The sequence below is a fragment of the Artibeus jamaicensis genome, unplaced genomic scaffold (assembly GCF_021234435.1).
Source record: "Artibeus jamaicensis isolate MK-2021 breed Jamaican fruit bat unplaced genomic scaffold, CSHL_Jam_final contig_415, whole genome shotgun sequence".
Classification (NCBI taxonomy): domain Eukaryota; kingdom Metazoa; phylum Chordata; class Mammalia; order Chiroptera; family Phyllostomidae; genus Artibeus; species Artibeus jamaicensis.
The window spans coordinates 7,498,402-7,520,056 of NW_026521823.1; the positions used below are offsets into that span (position 1 = coordinate 7,498,402).

General features: G+C 36.9%; 1 protein-coding gene across 2 annotated transcripts in view; it reads right to left on the reverse strand.

Moving 5' to 3' along the window:
• DIAPH3 (diaphanous related formin 3) overlaps positions 1–21,655 on the reverse strand; it is a 470,657-nt gene that overhangs the window by 166,201 nt on the left and 282,801 nt on the right. For both annotated transcript variants that reach the window (XM_053665456.1, XM_053665455.1), the window contains one exon: positions 5,679–5,803. In XM_053665456.1, the coding sequence (XP_053521431.1) occupies positions 5,679–5,803 (125 nt within the window). The remainder of the gene's footprint in view (positions 1–5,678; positions 5,804–21,655) is intronic.

The following is a 21,655-nucleotide window of genomic DNA, read 5'->3' on the forward strand; positions in this document are numbered from 1 at the left end:
TCACCCCTGATTGTCAGCCCCTTCTCTAAATGCCAGGTTCCACCTTCTTAGTTGTTCTAGGTCTACTCATCTACAACTGCACTGGTGACAATCACTTATTTCACTCTGCTGTCAACAGTCTTAAACTTTGGTGGGAAGGGTAACAGAGGTCTTCTCACAATTCTGATGGAAGTCATGGAACATCAAACTGCACGTATACAGTATCCCACACACAAACAGTTGTGATGCCCTACTAAGAGCTAATTGAGTGCCTGAACAGGTGTGGTCCTGGACAACAGGCTACACTATTTTCACGAGTGTTCCGAACTGTTCGGTTCTACAGGTACTACTTTCTGCCGCTGTCACTGCTTATAAGGCTTTGAGTTTTCAAAAAGGCACTTCAGCCCTAGCTGGTGTAGCTCAGTGGATTGAGCGCGGGCCTGCGAACCATGCGATTGTGGTTCAATTCCCAGTCAGGGCACATGCCTGGGTTGCAGGCCAGTTCCCAGCAGGGGACTCACGAGAGGCAACCATACATTGATGTTTCTCTCCTTCTCTCCTTCCCTTTCTCTCTAAAAATAAATAAATAAAATCTTAAAAAAAAAAAAAAGGCACTTCACAAGTCCTAGCAATTTTATTCTAATACCTGGGAATATGCCTATTCTCAAGAACCAATTTGGTAAGTAGGTTAAATTAAAGCTATAAGTATTATCCAACAATATTTTTTAGATATTCAGATATGAATCAAAAGTTAATGAAATATTTGGAATATGCCTGGGCACACTTAATATTAAAATAGTATAGTTCTATTTAAAAAGATGGGAAAGAAGACCAAGAGTAAAACCATGAAAATTACATGGTCTTGTTCTAACAGCTGGAAAGCTTTAGAAGTTAATTTTATTATAATTGTTCGCTATAAAACAACTTGCTCCCAAAGGAAATAAAGTGGAGCTTTGAATAACTGGAATTACCAACAAGAATGGTAAAACTGTGATGAAACTGAAATAATTTTAGAAATAGCCAAGTTCTCAGAAGATTAAAATGACTGTACAATAGGACAGAATAAATGGTTACATAAATGAGTTACTCAGTAAGAGATGGTGAGCCCTGACCGGGTAGCGCAGGTGGTTAGAACATCATTCTGATACATCAAGGTTGCAGGTTCAATCCCAGGTCATGCAAAATTAATGAATACATACAAAATCAATGAATACATAAATAAGTAGAACAACAAACTGATGTCTGTCTGCCTCTCTCAAATCAATCAATAAAAAAAAGAGATGGTGAAACATTCAGACAAAAAAATAACTTCATCATCATCACTCAAAAGAAACAAATGCAGGTATTCTTGTGCCAACTGTTAAACAGCAGATAAAAGCAATGCTCATCTCAGTAGTAGTAAGGCTTTATTTTTTCCCCAGCATGAAGTTCTATATTTGTAAAAAGCTTTAGAAAGATAGGTGAGCCATGTGACAAAATAAACATTTGATAAAATTCATTACGAAACTATTGATATTAATCCAAACACTTGATATTCTTACAAAATCTATTTTCTATTCCTTTAGTAGGACAAAGGCCAAATTCTCATGAATTTCTACCTGAACCATTGTAATCCTTCCATTTGCAAGGTATACTGATAACCAGACCTGTGTACACACCTGCTGAAACACTAATACTTAGCGTTGGCCAACTAAGTAGCAAGAGTAAGATTTGGGATTCAGTCTTGGTCAACATTTACTGCTCATTCCCTAACTACCCAGCACCAATGTATTCTCCATTTATTCTTATGTCTTGCCTTCATTTTTGTACTTTCCCCACAAAAGATGTCTACTATTTCCATGAACACACCTGATAAAGATCAGCTTCAGTCATACGTGTCCAATGCCTTTTATACAACTTCTTAAGTACCCAGGATCTGACAGCCACGCAGCCAGTCGGCTAATCTGCAAGTATTCATTGAGGGCCACTGTATTCCCCTCTTTTGGGCACTAGGGAAAACAGTAGTTAACTACATAAGCAAAGTCCCTGCTTTTGTGAAACCTCCCTTCAAATGAAATAGACAGTGATAAGTATGAAAAAAAATTGTGTGATGTAATACAAAGTGGCAGAGGCTAATTTATGTTGTATGGCCAGGGAAGTCCTGACTACGAAGCTGGTATGGACTGAAATGACTGAGGCATGACTATGAAAGAGCCATGAGAGCTAAGCTGTGGAACAGCCTTTGTGAGTGCAACAAGATTTCAGAGAAGAAAAAGGTCAATATAAATGGAAGATTCACAGAGGATGAGGAATAGGATATTGTAACCTAAGTCTCACAAGTTTGTTAAGAAGGGGTTAAATGAAAGACAGACGAGAGAGAAAGAAGTGAGGAAAAAGAAGATTAATTTAAGAGAAGAAAAATCTGCTTTTATGTATCACCCAACTCCTGCAAATGGACAGTGTATTATACAAGTTTACATTTCACCCATTCCTCTCTTCTATTTTACTTCCTAACTATAGTTCAAGTCAATAAAAGTGTACTGAATTCCTTTACCTCAAAAATGCTCTATTTTATGTAGTGTGGAATATACATAAGATGTCTTACAAAAAATTTACTGAAATAGTTTTATCGTCTACAGAGTAATTTCAAAAGTGACTAAAACATTGTTATGTAGTAGAACAACATGAAAGAAAACGCAAAAATAAAGCTGGATTGCAAAAGAAATTTAAAGACGGTAACACAGAGAAGAGGCAAGTAACTTGTTACATATATTGTGATAAATATAAAAACATAAATGTCTAGCAAAATGATTTTTTCCTAAGAGTCTTGGAAGGGGTAGGAAGAAAAGAAAATAGAAAGATTAAGGCTGTGCAAGGAGAATTTCAAGGACAATATTCTAGGATCTATTTTTTTTTTCTCTTAAAGCAAGAAATATACCAGAATGTGAAGGTCAACAGAAAGAAACAAGTACTGCATGACACAAATCCTGGCATTTTCTTCACTTTTTCACTGATAAGAATTTAATATGCATATTCACCTCACATATAGTAGTTTGTATATAACAATATTAATGACCTCACCTCAAATTTGTGTTAAACATTTTTCAAGCAAACCCTTACAATGAAACTATTTTACTGTAATTAGATTTCAGAGCAGGCTTAGCAGTTGTAAAGTAACATCATCATTACTAAAAGTCAGTGCTATATGTATGAAATAATTGTTCACGCCTTTTAAAGAATGTACTAAATTCACATTTTTTATATTAAGAAGTATATGCAAAGAAAAAGCATGTATTGAGAAATAATACAATATACTATAATTGAATGCTATTAGCCAAATTTTCTATAACAAAATTGTATCATAAAGACAATTTGATTAACAGATTATTTAATAGTTCACCAAATGATGACTGTTTACTCACACTGACTAGCTGTAAACTTGAATAACATACCTATTCTGCCAGAGTTGGTTGATGAAGCAAACATCTGATATGTGCTGTAACTAATAAGCACTAAAAATTAAAACAAAGTTTGAGTGTTAATAACCCAAACTTTGTTAAATATATCTCTATTCATTGTGCATTTTCGTTTCCAAATCTCCATTTGCTAGGATCTAAGAAGCTCACAATTTGCCATTTTAATAGGATCTGTATAAATGCATTTAATATTCAAGATCTCATTTGTTGTCAGTCCTAATTAAAGTAAACAAAGCTTTGCAATGAATGAATTTAATTACTTGGATACTAGTATGTCTAAGAGGAAAAGCAAACAAGTGCAATCTAATCTCAGCAAAGAATATTTATGATCATAAGCTTTGTCAATAGCGAAGTGCACCGAGTGTTCATATATCTGACTTCCAAGAGATATGTGAATGCTAATCAGTTCATTAGAAGCTTCTAGGTTGTGATATTTAGTGACAGGATATAGTAGCTTTCATGCCCATAGATTATGATTGTACTCAGAATAAAAAATTGTTTCCAACAAAGCACCGTCCTTCCAGTTTCTGATTTCCTGAGAGGTGCTTTTTATGAGCTGCATACCTTTCAAGAAGCCGCCATCATTCAGCTTCCTGTGCCATACAAATACAAGTGGTCCTGAGATCATCTGCTGAGCACGGCTCTACCACATTTACACCAAGCTCAGGAATTTATCTCGGGTTACATGTTCAAGAAACCTGACCTTCATAATTAATACACTCACGATGTATTGCCAGAAACTGTATGCAAGCAAATCCTTTTCTAAAATGCTATCTGTAGGGAACAATAATAAGTACTTCAATTAACAGTACTTAATGATTTAAATACACTGTCATTTGTGAATATTTTAACAATAAGATGACTGAGAAAAAAGCTAAGGAGGGTGAGACTAATATAACTGCAATAACAAATTTAAAAAATTTAGTTTTAAAAAGCATATGTTGCCAAATGAGAAGGTACTGAAAAAAATATTTTTGATAAATATAGACTTCATTTTTTAGTTAAAAATACAAACAAAAAACCCCAGCTGTCTCCAGTGCAGTGATAACGGCGCCCCACCTCATAAAAGGAGAAACTGGACAGGCAGGGAAGCCAGGGAAGGAACAAGCACATTAGCCTGGACTGACTGTCGCTGGAGTGTATGTATTTTTACAATATTTCCCAAAAGATACAGTGAAGGAAGCTAAAATGGAACTAATTCACAATCAAGCTGAAAGCATATACAAGAAAATCTATGACAAGCCAAATAATAATTTTGTGATTTGCCAAATCTCAGGGGAGAAGTGACAGAGAGAGGAAAAGTGGTTATTTTACTTCAAGTAACTCCGTTTAAAATAAAATATTAGGAGTGTCTATTTATAACAGCTCATTTTAAAAGTGGGTTATCCTTTTATGTAGAATTCTGAAGTCCATATGGGATTTTAATAATGCATAGTAGTAATACTTCATTATAACACAAAAGATATCAGTCTCTAATTTCACAGATCGGTTTGCAAAGCAACTTAACATTAGTTTCAGGAAATAAAGTTTATTACTTCAATTACTCATTAGAGTTTAAGCCACAAAGTTAGCAAAACCAAAGATAATTGAATTCAAAAGAAACATTAAATGAAGTAGGACACAAGCCTCAAGCTATTAATTTTATATATGCATGTATATACACACACACACACACACACACACATTTGTCCATTTTATTTTGGGTCTGGAGAATACCTTCACAAGCAATGATGGTGACAAACTCAATTTTGATTTTGGAACTATAGTATCTCTAAAGAAAATAGTCAAGTTTCTGAAACGCAAGTTAATTTTTAGTATATACCAACACTTGAAATTAAGCTGAGTAGTCACTCCACTTTATAGCCTTTATCTGCTTCCTGAAACATTTCAAAATACCTAAATCACATCATCATGTTAGATTCAAACTTCCTCAAATTGAGTTTTCATATCCTTTCAATCTAACATGAACATTAGAAGGAAATAAGGCATGCGGAAGGAAAAAGATGAGAGAACATATTATCCAAGTTGATGAAAAGGGAAAAAAATTGAAATCAACAGAATACATTTCTGCATTGTTCATGATAAATAAACACTTTGATAAATTTCCCTGTAAGAAAGCAAAGATGAAACCTACAATTTGGCACTATAGAAGGGTCTCTGGTTATGCAAGTATTCTTAAAATGTTAAATATCTTCTAATTCTACGTGACTGATCATTGAAGTTATTTAGACATCAAAAGGATATGGACATCTTTGTCACAAACTTATCATGCAAGTCCTCAGGAGGGGGAAAGGTTTCCAAGTCTCTCTCAAGCTGTTGAAGCTGCCTTCCCATCTGCTTCAAATTCTTTTCCAGCATTTCTACAGAGACTAAAAGAGAGTATATTAAATGCCTTGAAAAGATGAAATTATACTATATAAAAGGTAAAACAGTCTAGAAAAAATATTTGTGAAAAATCTTACAATAATAAAAATTTACTATAATAAAGGTAAACTTTTAAACCTTTCCATTTTTAACTCCAGGAATAAAGAAAAGTATTAACAGTCTTTAAGACATTGGATGAAATTCAGAACGGACCACATGAACAAGCTATATTTAGGAAATGTGTTTAAAATTAGAGCTCTTGACTTCTAAATATACTACAAAATAATCAATCTATTCAAATGGACAAAGAAAGACTATGTTTGTAACATTAAACTAGTTTCCATATAATCTTAACATTCTTCACTATCACGATCTCTTTGAGAAGGAACAGTGAGCACATGAAGAAGATCTCTCGGGCAGGCTTGTCTACGGCAGGAATGAGGGTGTCAGACTATCTGAGTAACAAGTGGAATGGTAGGTATCAAGCTCTCTTTGCAGGCACCGTGAGCACAATCTGTGGTGATTATCAAACGAGGAGTTTCCGTCTCTGACTTAACGTTGCTCTCACAGTGCACTGGAAGGGACCAGTGGTGAAGCAGGGCTCAGAGGCACTATCAGATGGCCTGGCCACCCAGCAGGACAGAGTTTAGGTATCACTTCCTAATGTCTTTGCATAGTCAACTTTAGAAGACATCGAGAAGAATTAACAACATGTAAAGACATAGTGGCTCAAACCAAATGCTTGGATATGTGCTTTAGGTTCAAATGAATTTTAATTACAATTTGTTTTGATCCTGACTACTATGAACTATACAAAATAATATTAAAAATGTACATCATAATTCCAGGTATGCTATGATTTTCAGGCTTCAAACTAATCCAGAGGAAGAGGTGTTAAGTTAGTTTTCACCTGTAAGAATGCAAATATCCTTTAAAGCAATTTAATTATCCAACCAAATGAATTGCATTAAAAAAAATTATGGTTTGCAGTCTTGGGTCCATAGAATGGAATAGAAGGGAGGCATGAAAATGTTGCATGAGGACAAAGACTCTTCTTGTTTCTGTTTTATAAACTACTGCATACAAAATAACATTCGTTATTCTAACATGCCGATAGCTGTTAAGAAAACCTTAACATATTTGGCTGTAAACACAATGAGTAAGCTAATTCCCAGAGACGCTGTTTAAGGAGACCAATGACTGAACCCTTCAGAGAGTCACGCGCAACAGCTGTGCCTAAAGAGCTACGACACTTGAACCTTCAGCTCCCGCCGCAGTGAAGTTCTTCGGGTGCGTATTTTCTCCATGGTTTTTTGCTACTCACGTTTCCCCTTCCCGTGATCCTTGAAATTGAGACAATAATTCAGACAAGGGAGTGCACAAAATATTTCTATCACAACAGGGTTTAGTGTGTTAATTCAATTGATTAATCTCATGTTCCTGATATATTGTGTTGTAGGTCAATATAGGATTGGAGGAGTTTGTAAGCTGTACAACCACTTTATGCTATGAATTAAATTAAAAAAGAATTGTATTAGTATCATAATAATAGTAGCAGTAAGAATTATAATGGTTGTAGTAGTGATAATACATTGAAGATTAAGCAGCAGCTAAAATTTACTGAATGTACATGTGTGTCAGGTACTGGCTTAGGTGCTCTGCATTAATTTTTTTAATCTTCCTCAGAACACTATGATATATACTATTATCTCCACTCTAGATGACAAAACTAGACCTGAGTGGGTGAGGTAAAAGTTAACTACAAAGTGGTAAAGCCAGAAACTGAACTCAGGCAGTTTAATTCTAGGTGATATTTTTGAACCATTCGACTTTATAGAAATTATGAACTACAGACTTTATTTTACTTTTACAACCCCTAGCTACCTATCTGTAACAACATTTAAGAATACATATAATTTTCACAAAATGACTTTTTTTCTTTTTTTGATATACGATTATCCTTGCCTAGTGCAATGCCAAGTAATCCGTATATGGCTAAACCAAGGAGAATATATCCAAGCATTCTGGCTGGATGCATGGCAAATAAATACACTACTATATTTTTTTATAATGTGGTAACAAATCACTGAACAAAGCCACACACTTAAAATATTATAATTTAGTCTGTGACCCAGTTTTATTATGCACACAATCATGTCTGCACAGATATAGAGAAAGGCCTAATAAAAGGCTCCCACATGAACAAAAAGCACAAGGCAGACAATGGGCGGGAACACAGCTGGACTTTTTTTTTTCTGGCACAAAATACATTATTCCAATACCTACCACTTCTCCAACACCTATTGAGTACCTTCCAATTCGATTCAATTGAGACACTACCTCGAGTTAGCCTAAGAGTTTGAGAACTCAGTCCCATGAAACTGCCATATTTCACACAATAGCCCCAAGTCCCAAAGACCACCCATATTTCTGACAAATTGGCTATAAACATTTCACACAAATGTTCCCAAGTCCCCTCCCTCTTACAATACTTTCCACGATTTGCTAGGATGATTCAATAGAACTCAAGAAAGCACTATACTTCCTATTAGCATACAGAATACAACTCAGGAACAGCCAAATTGAAGACGTGCATAGAGCAAGGAATGGAGAGGACAGGACAGGTGGTACAGAGCTTTCATGCCCTTTCCAGGTGCACCACCCTCCCAGTACACAATGTGCTCACCAAAAAGAAGCTCCCTCAGTCTGGCTGTTTCAGAGTTCTTAGGAAAGCCTAATTACACAGGCATGATTAATTAAACCATTGGCCATTAGTGATAAAACTCAGCCCCCAGCCCCTCTTCCCTTCCTGGAAGTCAGAGAGTAGACTGATGATTCTAACCTTCTAAACACATGGTTGCTCTGGCAACCAGCCCCCCATTCTGAAACCTCTAGAGTCCCCCTGCCTACCATCTGCAGGGGAATCATCTCATTGAAACAAAATGCACTATTACTTAAGAAACCCCAAAGCATTCTGACTGGATAATGTGGTAGCAAATAAATATGCTGCTATATATTTTAAATGAACACTTAAATATAATGTGGTAACACCATTCCTTTCCCTATGCATATATTCGATTGACTATTCTGAGTTGTATTCTTCACACTAATAGGGAGTATAGTGCTTTTCTGAGTTCTGTTGAATCGTCCTAGCAAACTGTGGAAAGTATTGTAAGAGGGAGGGGGCATGGGAACATCTGGGTTTTAGGAACTCTATGCCAGAAATCAAGAAAAAGACTAAATATACATATATATATATATTACTATATCTCATGGATACGGAAGCGTGTGTCTGATCAGAGGACAGAACTCCAGTAACTGTGAGGAGGTGTGAGTACGGTATATTTTTGATGAATGAGTTGTCATCCTCAGAGCAAATAGCGTGGGCTGTTTAGAGGAGGCCAGCTGCTTGTAATTTAACACTGAGCCATCCCAGTGAATAAGTGCTTCTCAGTAGAATGAGAGAAGAAGAGCGTAAGGTTCAGATGAAAGGCTTCTTAGGTGATCCTTTTAGCTTTTCCAACTCCTTGGTAGCCAGTGGATCAGTAACCACATTATATCATTGTGATTTGAAGCAATTTCTCAATGGCTCAGTTTCCAAATCACTGGAATGGGTAGAATCCTACCTCATATTTTTACCTCACAGATCTCTCATAAAATGTCAATATATACTGATATTTTTAACATAGGCTGTAACATAGAATGAAGAACTTTTTAAAAATAGAGTGCACTATGTAGTCTTTTGTTCTTAGTGAAGAGCTTAATAACTGAAATACAAGTAGGTAACAGAATCAAAGGAAACGTAAATGATCATTATCACCATCACCACCACCCAGGAACAGTGTTTTAGAAGTCAGGCTAAGGAGAAAAGCTGTTCATTTCAACAGTAAAATATTAGGAATGACTGCAGTGTATTCAAACTTGTAAGGTCAACAGCATAAAACGTAGCCCTCCTTAAACAATGGCTCTGTGGCTGCTCTACGGAGGGAAACCCTGGCAAGCCGTAACTCATGCTTCATCAGCAGTCTCCCAATACAGTACTTGTACATTGTAGTTCAGAGGACTTCTGTGCAACTGACCAACTTTTCAGTGTTGGCTTTTAAATAAAGACCAAAGCACACCTGGAAAAAAGAAAGGCATGTACATATTGTAGGCTAATAAAACAGAATCTAATGTTTGGGGTCTTCTGATGGGTAAAACTGGGAGCATTTAAGAATTTCCTTAATGTTATTCCTTTTAAAATTTTTATTTATTTATTTTTAGAGGGAGGAAGGAAGGGAGAGGGAGAAGAAATAACATGTCTGGTTGCCTCTCATGTACCACCTACTGGGGACCTGGCCTGCAACCCAGGCATGTGCCCTGACTGGGAATTGATATGAGTTCCTTTATACATCTTCAAACATAATTTTAGCCACACATTTCATATGTGTCAAGCTCTTTGAGGTCGGTGACAGTATTTTTTTAAATATTAGAAATCTGAACTACAGCAGAGTTTTAAATTGCGCTCTCAAATAAGTGATAATTTACTGGTATGCCCCTATGTGACCTGTGAATGAATTTTATCTTTCAACTTTGTCACATTTCTTGACCAAGAAATTAATCTTATTTTCCTATTCCTTTTCATCATTTAGTAGCAACAGAACATAGCCGTCATCAAACAAAGGTGATTAGATTCTTTTGAGGCAATTCTTGCATTTCACTCAGTTAACATCCAGATAGACGTGGTGTCTCTGTCACCTCAGACATCGAGTGGTCTCCTATTGTTTTTCTCCAGGGCCTTTTTCTCACTGTGCATGGGGGTTTCCTGACAAATATTAATATAAAGATGTCCCCTCCCTGCTTAAAACCAGCCAGTAAACTGCTTATATGACAAACATCTTAGCTCCACCCCCATCTGGCTTGGCTCTATTCCTTCTTCTGCCATGTTTCCTTCTAAAACAACCTCCTGCTTGTACTTTCCCTACCTCATCCCTCTTCACCCATTCTGCACCTGACTCTGGGAATAATGTCCGTTTCCCTTGCCTCCTCCACCCAACTCATCCTATTCATACTTGATAACATGAGTTAAAAACTCTGGCCAGCCTCCAGGTAAGCTGCCCTCACTACCCATCATACCTGCTAATTACCTCATCTTTGCAATTACTACACTTTATTACTTTTATTTTTCTATGTGTCTTCCTCTCCCAAATGACTGGGATTTCCTTAAGGGAAAATACCATACTCTAGTAATCTGTGCATTTTCAATTGTATAACATAGTACAGACACTCAATGTTTGTTGAAGAAATGGATTTTAGATTTAACTTTTACCATTTGAGGTAAAAGCAGTAAAAACAAAATAGAGAAATATAACATATTAAATATCTAAAATCTTAAAATCTAAGACACAGATTGCTTGTCATTATAATACCTGTACTCTAGAGGTGTTAAACAAGCTTTGAACAAAAACTAAAATCATAACTATAAATATTTAAGTTTAATGCAATCATGGATATAGGCTTTCTGCAATATGATGGCTTCTGTGATTTATCATGTTACAAATTCAGATAAGAAAGGTGAGTAGAGCTTACTACACATATTTAAGTAATCTTTGTAATGAAATAATAATCTTCTTTGAATATGTCCTGAAATTGTTGACTTTATAACAAGCTTACAAAGAATGACATTCACTCTTAAGTTTCATAATATATTCCAAAAATACTAATTTCTTTAAAGAATGCTTGAACAACAACTTATTACCATAAAACAATTTAAACATTCAACCTAAATTAACCTTCCGACACTCACTGACACAATTATTTAGTGAAAGAAACTAGAGACTAGAGCATTTCAGGCTTCCAACAAAACAATTTTTCCTAGAAGATTGTAATAATAAAAGTGTTTTTATAAAACTATAAGAATATTTCATAAATGCAAGTTATGCACAAAACTTCAGTATCATTAAAAAAATCTGTACTACTAAGTAGGTCTATAACGAAATCTAAGTTCTATAATACCATTATAAAACACATTACTATTTTGAAAATGTATGAAATTGAAACAAGATGGTAAAGAAGCACAAACTCAGCCCTGGCTGGTGTAGCTCAGTGGATTGAGCACCGGTCTGTGAAGCAAAGGGTCACTGGTTCAATTCCCAGTCAGGGCACATGCCTGGGTTGCAGGCCAGGTCCCCCCGTAGGGGAAACATGAGAGGCAACCACACATTGATGTTTCTTTCCCACTCTTTCTCCTTCCTTTCCCTTCTCTCTAAAAATAAATAAAAAGAAGCACAAACTCAAAATAAATTGCAGCTTAGTTCTTACCAGGAAAATAGAAGTTGAAAAAAACAAAAGCCAGTTATTATCCTCACCAAGAGCCCTGCCTTCCTCTACTCAGCTTTCCTTTCCTCCCTGAGTTCTGATTATTGATGGAACCCATATCACAAATACAGCATAACTTGCATCCTCCCCCCCGCCCCCGTTAACTTGCTGTGCTCTCTGCAGTGAGGGTTTTGCTGTTGCTGCTAACATCACACTGCATGAGAACGGCCTACGTCTGCCATGGAACCTGAACGAGGACAGGGACAAGGCAAGCAGAGGAGATCACGGTCACTGCCAGTGACAGGTGCCAGTCAGTTCTGTTGTCCCATGTCACTCTCACCAGGGAGACATAAGCAGCCTTATTCCTCAACTACGAAGAGGGTTTAAAGGCAAAATAGCTTTTTAGGAGAGAAAACAATATTAGTGGGAGAAGCCTATCTCATAGCATATCATGTTTACATGTAATAATTTGAGAATCCCTTTCTATAAACAAGATGTTGAAGAACATGACAAATGCCAGACAAAAGTGGTCCATAATACAGTTGTTTGTGACAGTATCGAAATGTCCTCTCAGGATAGCAGTTCTGTCTGCATGTATACCGGAGGGAGGTGTTGTTGCTTTAGATGTGCTCCACTGTAAACATGAAGGACAGACTGACATGCAAATTATGAGATGAGTTCTCTGATATGGCTACTGGAGACCATGTTGCCTAACAAGTCCCGGCCTGTTCATCTCTAGACCTAAAAAATTCCAAAATTTTTTAGCTCTTTCCCCTGAATTCCAACTGTCCATTGGACATCTTTCCTTGATGTTTAATAGACATTGGCAACTCACATTTTCAAAATGGAACTGCTCATCTTCCTTCTTGAGTCTACTCCTATATCATCTCGGTCAATGGTGATTCCTCTCTTTCTGCCATATTCCACACACCCAATCACTGGAAATCCTGCTGGTTCTACCTTCCATGTAGATTCATTGTCTAAACCCTTCCCACCACACTTGGTACCTCCTCCTGGCCTAACCCAACATTTTTTTCTCTCCCTTGCATTATTATTATTAAAACCATCCAAATGGTTTTGTCCTTCTGCTGCTATTGGTCCTTTACATTTTTCCTTCAACACAACAATGAAAACATCCTATGGGAATGCAAGTCAAATATCCTTCTGCTCAAAACACTTCCAACGGCTCCCCATCTCAGAGTAAATGCAAATCCTTACGATGGCCAAAAATGTCCTGCAGGATAGGTCACCTTTCTGACCTATCTGCTAACCCTCCGCCTTCCTCCCTCTGTTCGACCCAGTTCCGTATCTTGGGGCCCGTACACTTGTTCTTCCCTCTGCCTTGAGTGCTTCTCTCCAATACTCAAAAGGCCTCGCGTCCTCGCACCTTCTTCGAATTTTGCACAAAGGCCACCTCCTCTTCAAGGCCTCTCTGACCACTCAGCATAAATTCCAAAACACTCTGCCCTGGACTTCCAAAGTTAACTATCTGACATAACACACGCCGACTGCTTTCTTTGGTGTATGCTCTGCATCCACAAACTAAATGTAAACTTCCAGAGAGCTGAGATTTTTCTTTGTGATCATGTACTGTATCCAGTACCCCAAATGGAGCCTGGGACAGAAGAGGCATTATATGAACAACTTATGAAATAGTGAATGAATAAATCTTATTTAAGAGACTGTTATTTTTTTTCCTGTCACTCAAAGTCAAGTCTCATCCTAGCTTATACTAGTACCTAGGACAGTATCTACTATGCAGTGAGAATTCAATCAATTTTGGGAGAACAGTTCTTTCTTTATAGTGTCAAAATAAATAAAAAACCATTAATAAGCACTAGTACTTCTTTCCTTAAAAGAACTAGCTTGACAAACAGCTGCTGAGAAGCTGCCATCACAGCGACAGACACGGGTACATAACAAAGGGACTCCCTATGGAGCTGTTTGAAATCCATCCTTAAAGATGACCTCTTCCAGAGGGGTCAACATTCCCTTTAGTTTTTTTTAAGGTAAGTAAACATCTTTTTGGACATCTCTGTCACTTACATCACTGATCTTAAGTGTTACTTCATATTTTCACAGGGCACGCCTTTCTCAGGGCTGATAAAATTGTTTTTTAAATAACATGTAAACACTCCCGTAAAAAACAATCTCCAAGTTGTTGAAGAATTACTGGAAGACTAGTTCTTTTCAAAAGTTATTTAGTAATAGAAACCCTTTTTCTACAGGGTTTCCATAAAGAAATCTTATCAAAGTTCAAATCTTATCAAAATAGAGTGTCACGCTGAAGCACAGAGGAAAAATAGAACTCATTTTTCAAATTCTATTCCCTACTCTTATATGTCCAATTGGTGAAAACGCACTGAGCTGAACATTCATGATTTGTGTAATTTCCTAGATGGATATTATTCTCTAATTTTTTAGAAAAGTGTAAAAATTTTTCAATAACAAATCCATAAAGTTCTTACATTCTAAAGCTTACATAAGTGTCAGGTAAGACACAGTTGGTGTCTTATCCTGTAAGAATATATATTAAAAGTCTACAATATATTATTCACAGAGACTCATGTTTACCTGAACCATTACTGACACCACAGGCAGATCTATGTCAACAAGAAAAAATCATCTAAAAATAACGGCAACAACAACTACAACAAACAGAGACTATTTATGTAGTGCTTACTAGGTGCTATTCAAACTTTATCAATATTTACACATATTAACTTATTTAATCCTCATTACAAACCTCCGACTTACTACAATTATACAATCCTCATTACATAGGTCAAAAAGAAAAGAAAAAAGACAGCAAAAACAAAAAACAAGAAAACTAAGCCCCAGAGAGAATAAGGAGCTCATTAAGGCTATGCCTTTACCAACTGGTGGATCTGGGGTTTGAATCCCAATTGTCCAGCTTCAGAGTAATAACAGCCTCCCCCACAGTGTGTGGCCTGCACAATCTAACTAGGATCACATTTTTATTTTGCCCACTGAAATCATTTATTGGAGTTACTGTCATTGTCACTATCTGTCAACAAAAACTCCTCAATTCAGAGGCATATTATGAATTTAAGGCATATTAAGATTTTAACTGCTTTAGTATTTGCATAGACTTAAGAAAAGGATGCTCCATAAGCTCACCAACAACTGTTAAACACCAAAATGTTTCACGACTTAGTGATAAATGCTTTCCATATCTACCTATCAGCGTAATTTCCCTTACTGTTTCCTGATACTCAAAGATGATAATGCTACCTCCATCAGTTATGGGACTGATGACAAGAGGGGACTGAGTTGAATAGTGTCTCCCCCCCCCCCCCCGCAAATCCATGTCTACACAGCAGCTCACAACTTATTTGGAAATAGGATCTTTGTAGAGGGAATCTGTTAAGAATCTTGAGAAATCTTCATGGATTTAGGGTGCGCCCTAAAGGAAAAGACTGGTGTGCCCTTATGAGGGATGGGGAGGGCACAGTGACACAAAGAAGGCAGTAGGAGATGGGGCAGAAAACCGCCAAGGACTGCGGGCAACCACTAGAAGCTCAGAGAGAGGCACTGGATGGTTTTTCCCTGAAAGCCTGCAGAAAGCACCATTTCTACTGATATCTTCATTTCAGACTTCTGTATTCCTCAACAGGTAGTTGAAAAATTTCTCATTTAAAGCACCCCAGTGTGTGGTAATTAGTTATGGCAGTCTCACAAAACTAATATAATTACTAATTCAACATGTTGTAAGCTGCGCAAACAGTGCAGGCAATTCTACCTGCTGCATCTGATCAACTCCCCGCCTCCCCATTGGTCCCACGTCAGCCTTGAGCACAATGAGATTCAGCCCATTGCCATAAATATGTTTTTCCCATCCAAGCTTAGATTTCTTGATGGCATACACATTTGCTTTGTTAAGCTGTCTTTCAGAATGCTTTCATTCTGAAATTTTCTTTCATCTACCTTGTTTGTAATTTCCCACCTCAGGTTGCAAACTGAGGGGCAGTAAATATAACTTTACAGCCAGCAGTGTGAGAGAGCTCCAAGACCTTGGTCGTCACTGTTGACCCTGCCCTGTTATTTGATGTTAGCTATGGCTCATAGGTGACACTGATGTAACTGTTTGAGTAGCTATTTCAAATCTGTAGCTGGCCCAAAATCTGAAAACACTATAAACTGTTAGTTTCTCGAAAAGATTAATGCTGTGTTGATGCCACTTTCCATCTGCTAACCTCCAAAAAGATATAGAGGGCTTCCTGATGTACTTTTCTTCTTCATCATCATCTATCAGCCCAAGCACCGACCAACTCAGGAAATGTTCCTAGCTCAGTATCTTAAAAAACCAATCTCTACTGCGAGTGGTTCCTCCACGCCCGATGCTCTTCAGTCTCAGTCCACAGAGTCCTTCAGCCTCACAGACATTCTGGCAGTTTCTTTCTAAATTCCTATCTGCTGCCTTCCAAAACAGTTTATATTTGCACTGTACAATACTGCATGAAAGCCTCCAATTTAAATTTCTGATGCCAACTCTTCATAGATAATCCCTGAAAATAAACAGGCAGAATTTAAAACAAAAGGCTGTTCATCAGGCAACTTGGGCCTTGTGGATCCCGACCAGCACACCGTGCAAGTATTAAGTTTAGAGGTGTTGCCCTTTTACTAAGTATATGCAAAAATTTGTATAAACTGCAATTTTTAAAAGTTTAGCTTTTCTGTATTTGACTTGTAATAATATTAAAATTATGGTTCCTAAGTATAGTTATTAGATGGCTGCAGATTGTCAAATTAGATCATTGAGGCCAACTACCCAGAAGTCATAGACTACCTTCATAGACAGAGCTTGTTACTCTGCCACCAACCTGTAAAACCAGTGCTGCCAGCTAGGAAACACCAAATGCTTATACCATTTCCATGGAATCAGGGGTGAAAATTATATAAGTAAAACCATCTATCCATTTCTCCTATTTTGGAAAGTGTCAAAAGATGATTTAGTATAAGTAGCCTTTATCAGCTACTTGCTTATAATAAAATTACAACTATTACATTAGCAAAACAGGGAGATGTGGCAAAAAAGTATACATTGGGATGTGGTCAGTAAAAGGCAAAAAAAAAAAAAAAGACTCAGTACAATTCAGTATAAATGAATGCATTCTAAAATAAACTCTAAGAGATGCCATGGATCTAACCCTGAAATGAAATGTAAGTATTCATAAATACATTTATTTTTTTAATTTTATTTTTTATTTATCTTTAGAGGGGAAGGGAAGGAGAGAGGGAGAGAAACATCAATGTATGGTTGCCTTTTGTGCGTCCCCTGCTGGGAACTGGCCTACAACCCAGGCATGTGCACTGACTGGGAATCGAACCGAGATTGTCTGGTTCACAGGCCTGCGCTCAATCCATTGAGCTACACCAGCCAGGTCATAAATATATTTATTAAAAATACCTCAATGTTTCTTTCTACGTGTACTAATTCATGTGTCATGTCTATTTTTAAAAAAGGAATTGAGACACACCTGTAATTATTTAGAATCTCGTGATAATTCAAGGTTTGTACAAGAACCTTTGACATTCCCTGGTTGATTACTAGTGAATGAACAATCTGCACAGCAGGTCTAGGACTGTTTCTTCAACTGATCTGATGAAATAAAAAAATTTTCAGGTAGGCTACTCTATTCTGTAGCCAGACATTTCTAAACCAGAAAAGTGAGCGTATTAGTTTGCTAGGGCTACCATCACAAAATATGCCACTGAGTGGCTTAAATAACAAAAATCCATTTCCTCAAAGTGCTACAGTCCAGCATAAGGTGTCAGTAGGTCGGTCTTGTCTGAAGCCCCTCCGTTGGGTTTGCAGGTGGCCACCTTCTCACTGTGTTCTCAGTGGTCTGCCTTCTGTGTGTGCACATCTCGGGTGTCTCTCTGTTGAGTCCAGTTTTCCTTTTCTAAGATGACTAGTCAGGCTGAATTAGGGCCCACCCTAAAGTGCTCATTTTAACTTAGTCACCTCTAAAAGCCCTGTCCCACATATAGTCACATTCTCAGGCATGGAGTTGGGGCTTCACTGCATCGGGACAGAATTCAGCCCAAAAGAGCATATAGATTTTTTGTGCTTCATTGACAATTCAATGAAAGCAATATCCTACATGTTTGTCTTTTCCAACAAAACTATTTTAATATAAATGCCCTCCCAGCAACAATGTGTACTATCAAATTACTTCACTGTATTGAGAGAAATGGACAAAAATGTGTATTTTCAAAAACTTTAATATCCTACAATTGATTTAAGACATGGAATGAATTACTTATCTCAGAAAATTATGGGGCCCCAACCTACAGCCTTTATAACATAATGGTTTCAACTAACACAATGTTACTTAGGTTGTTAACTTGCTACACAATAAAATTTTAGTGAACTGACAATTACATTTAAAATATAAAATGTAATTGAATTAATAATGCTGAATACTCAAAATATATATTCTCTCTACAAAACTCACTAATAAATTTTAATTGATATTTTTGAGGTCTATAGCATAAGGAGGTTAATGGAAGCCTTTGAAAATGCTTTGTGCTTGTTACTGCAGGTGAATTTGAAATTTTCAAACACTGTGCAGTTTCCAGGTGGCAGCCACCTGGAAATTAAGTGTTCTAAGTGTTCACAGTAGGTGAATAAAAGACAAACATTTGGTATTTAGTAAGGCATTTATCATAAAATGTTGGAAAGTCAGGAGGAATTGAAAACTAGGAGATATATTTAAATAGACAAATATTTGGATTAGACCAAGAAATTACTAGCTAAAAGCAAACAAATAGAGCCTTAAAAGCAGAGAGGTCTTTAAAATGGAGAGAAAAAAATCAAATATATCAAAGAATGCTCCCAAAAGCTAAAAATGTGGAAACAAAAATGTGACAAAAATGAAAATGGGTGATCATTAAATCCACTCTAATACATGGGATATTGCCCTTTTTCTAGAAGCTAATTACATTCCCAGCAGTTCCAGGAATGGTATCTAATACATGGTAGGAATTTTTAAATAGTGGTCTAAGATTTTCTGCAAAACCTATAAATTTATCCTTAAGGACAAAGTGTAATGAATACACAGAGACTTTGGTGAGGTTGCCAGTGAGGACCAGAAAAAAGCACCAAAGAGAAGGTGACATTTATTTGTTACTTGATGAAAGAGAAAAGTAGACAATTCAGGCCACAGCTGCTACTCCCCACAGACTGAACTTAGAATCTACCACAGACCTCTCTGTTGAGATGGTAAAAGGTGGTAAAAAGGGCAAATGAGAGAAAGGAAGGGAATGAAAGGGGCTAAGGAGGATTTTCTCAAGTAATTAAATTTTGGGCAGGAGAGGTCTAGGGTATAAGAGTCAACAGCCACATTTTATGGCACATCGTGATCTACAAATTGAGATGTAGCTAGAGATGGCAAGTAAGCTGAATCTACAAGTGTAGAGCTTAGAAGAAAAGTGTCTGATAAAAGCTTGTGAGTCATTAATGTTATGATGGTATTTAAGCTCTTGGGACCTGAAGAGATTACCTGAGGAGAAGCTATAGAGAGAAAAAAAGGGAAGGGCTCAGTAGTAGGCTAATAACAGCAGCAACACTTAAAGGTTGCATAGAAGAGGAGGAGGAACTAAAGGGCACTGAAAGTAACAGGGAGGAGCCAGCTGGGACAGAAGCCAGGTATGAGTGACAGAGCCCGACTGCACTAAGTCAGACACTATGCCTTGGATCAGAGGCAAGACAAGAGCACAGTTTCTGGCACAGACTAACCACACAACATATGCTGGTTTAATGAATGAGTGAGTAAGTTACAGAGTGAACTCGCATGGCGCTTCTACAATTCAGAGTTGACTACCTAGGGAATAGTGGAAATATATGCTAGAGGTATGATAACCCTACAAAGGACAGAGGTGAACAAGGTGACATTGTAAACTTACCTTTGTTCCATTTTAATATACACCAAGAACTCCACAGTTTTGTCATATTTTCTATTCATTAAAAAAAATCATTCCAATTTAATGAAGCAGGTCGTGTGAAATAATCAATAAAACCTTCATAGATTAGAGTTCATTAATTTCACTTGTTTAGACAAGGGAAAATGTATTCAACCCTTAGAAGTCCAGAAAGGAAAGAACTATCACAATCGTATACAGAAATACAATAATGACCTGAAATAGTTTTCACTGAAATACAACAGATAAGCTGTAAGCTATTATCTCTCAGAAAAGAAGCAGCCCTAATGAAGTAGAGTTTTGAAAATTGTCATCCGGGTAAGCTCATTAGTTGCAATGAAAGTTCCCCCTGCTGATCCAAGAGTACCTAATGGCCAAGATTTGTTATGTCTCAAAAAACAAAGGTACTTTTTAATTCATGAGATAGCTCACTATGGAGATTGCAAATCTAGAAACTTTAAAATAATGATATATAAGAGCACTGAAATACTCCAAAGCAAACCAACTTACTTCATCCAAAACCTTACATTTATTCCTCCAAAATCTCATGCATTAATGGGGTAATATAAGCATAGAAAGAAATTACGCTCCACAATTACCTGCACTATAAAAACAATGATCTCAGTAGTGGCTACTCCACCTTAAACATGAAGTTTGCTGCTCCCTGAGAAACACATTAGCAGTATCTGCTGACCCATCCACATACGCGTTCCTCGGCTATAACAGATGGAAGCCAAAGCCTCCAAGGCCCCTACTGCCCCACAGAAACACCAAAAAGGAAAACAAACAGAAGAACTAATTACCAAGTTACAACTCTGCAAGACCTTATGAAAGTTAAACAGTTTTCAAAAGTAAAGTAGGGTAATATTTGTACAGAATTTTACGTACAGTCAAATGACTCATGATAAATGATACTTCAAAAATTTAATTTACAAGCAAAAGCTGCCAGAAAATAAGTTCTGTGATACCGACTGCATCTGCAAGACAAGTAAGTCCAGGCTTACCGTTAAGTTTTAGGACTAGCGGGAAAGAGGGTGAAGAGATCAGAAACACAAGCAGCTGTTGGCAGATAATGCCCGCACTACTTTAACTCCTGCTCAACACCTGATGTGGACATAAGCTATTAACTACTCATCTACCTTTTTACTAGGAGAAAAAAAGAAGGAAATTTTCACTATATTTCAAGGCACTTTGCACCACTTTTTCACCTACCATTCTGTTACTTATAAAAGATAATGTTGGTCAAGAACACCAATTTTCAATTCTTCTTCATTGTTAATTCACATTTTACTCCAAAATTTCAGAAATCTCATTTAGGAAAGTCACTTTTCCTCAGTTAAAGAACTGACCACGTAAAAACTATTTTTGAGAGTCACCGAATTATTTTAAATTTTTTTCTTCTATGCCTCTTGGCCCTATCTCACACTGTTTAATTTCAGTTATTTTCATTCTCAAATTTTACACACACAATATTCTTATACCAAGCACATTTTAAAGTAGCACAAAGAGAAAGTAAGTAATTCAATTACCATTCAAGCACTGAGAGGCAGGAGCGAAAAGTAAAGTTAAAGGTTTAGTTTTGGTCTTAAGAAATTCAGGCCAATATTCCCAGC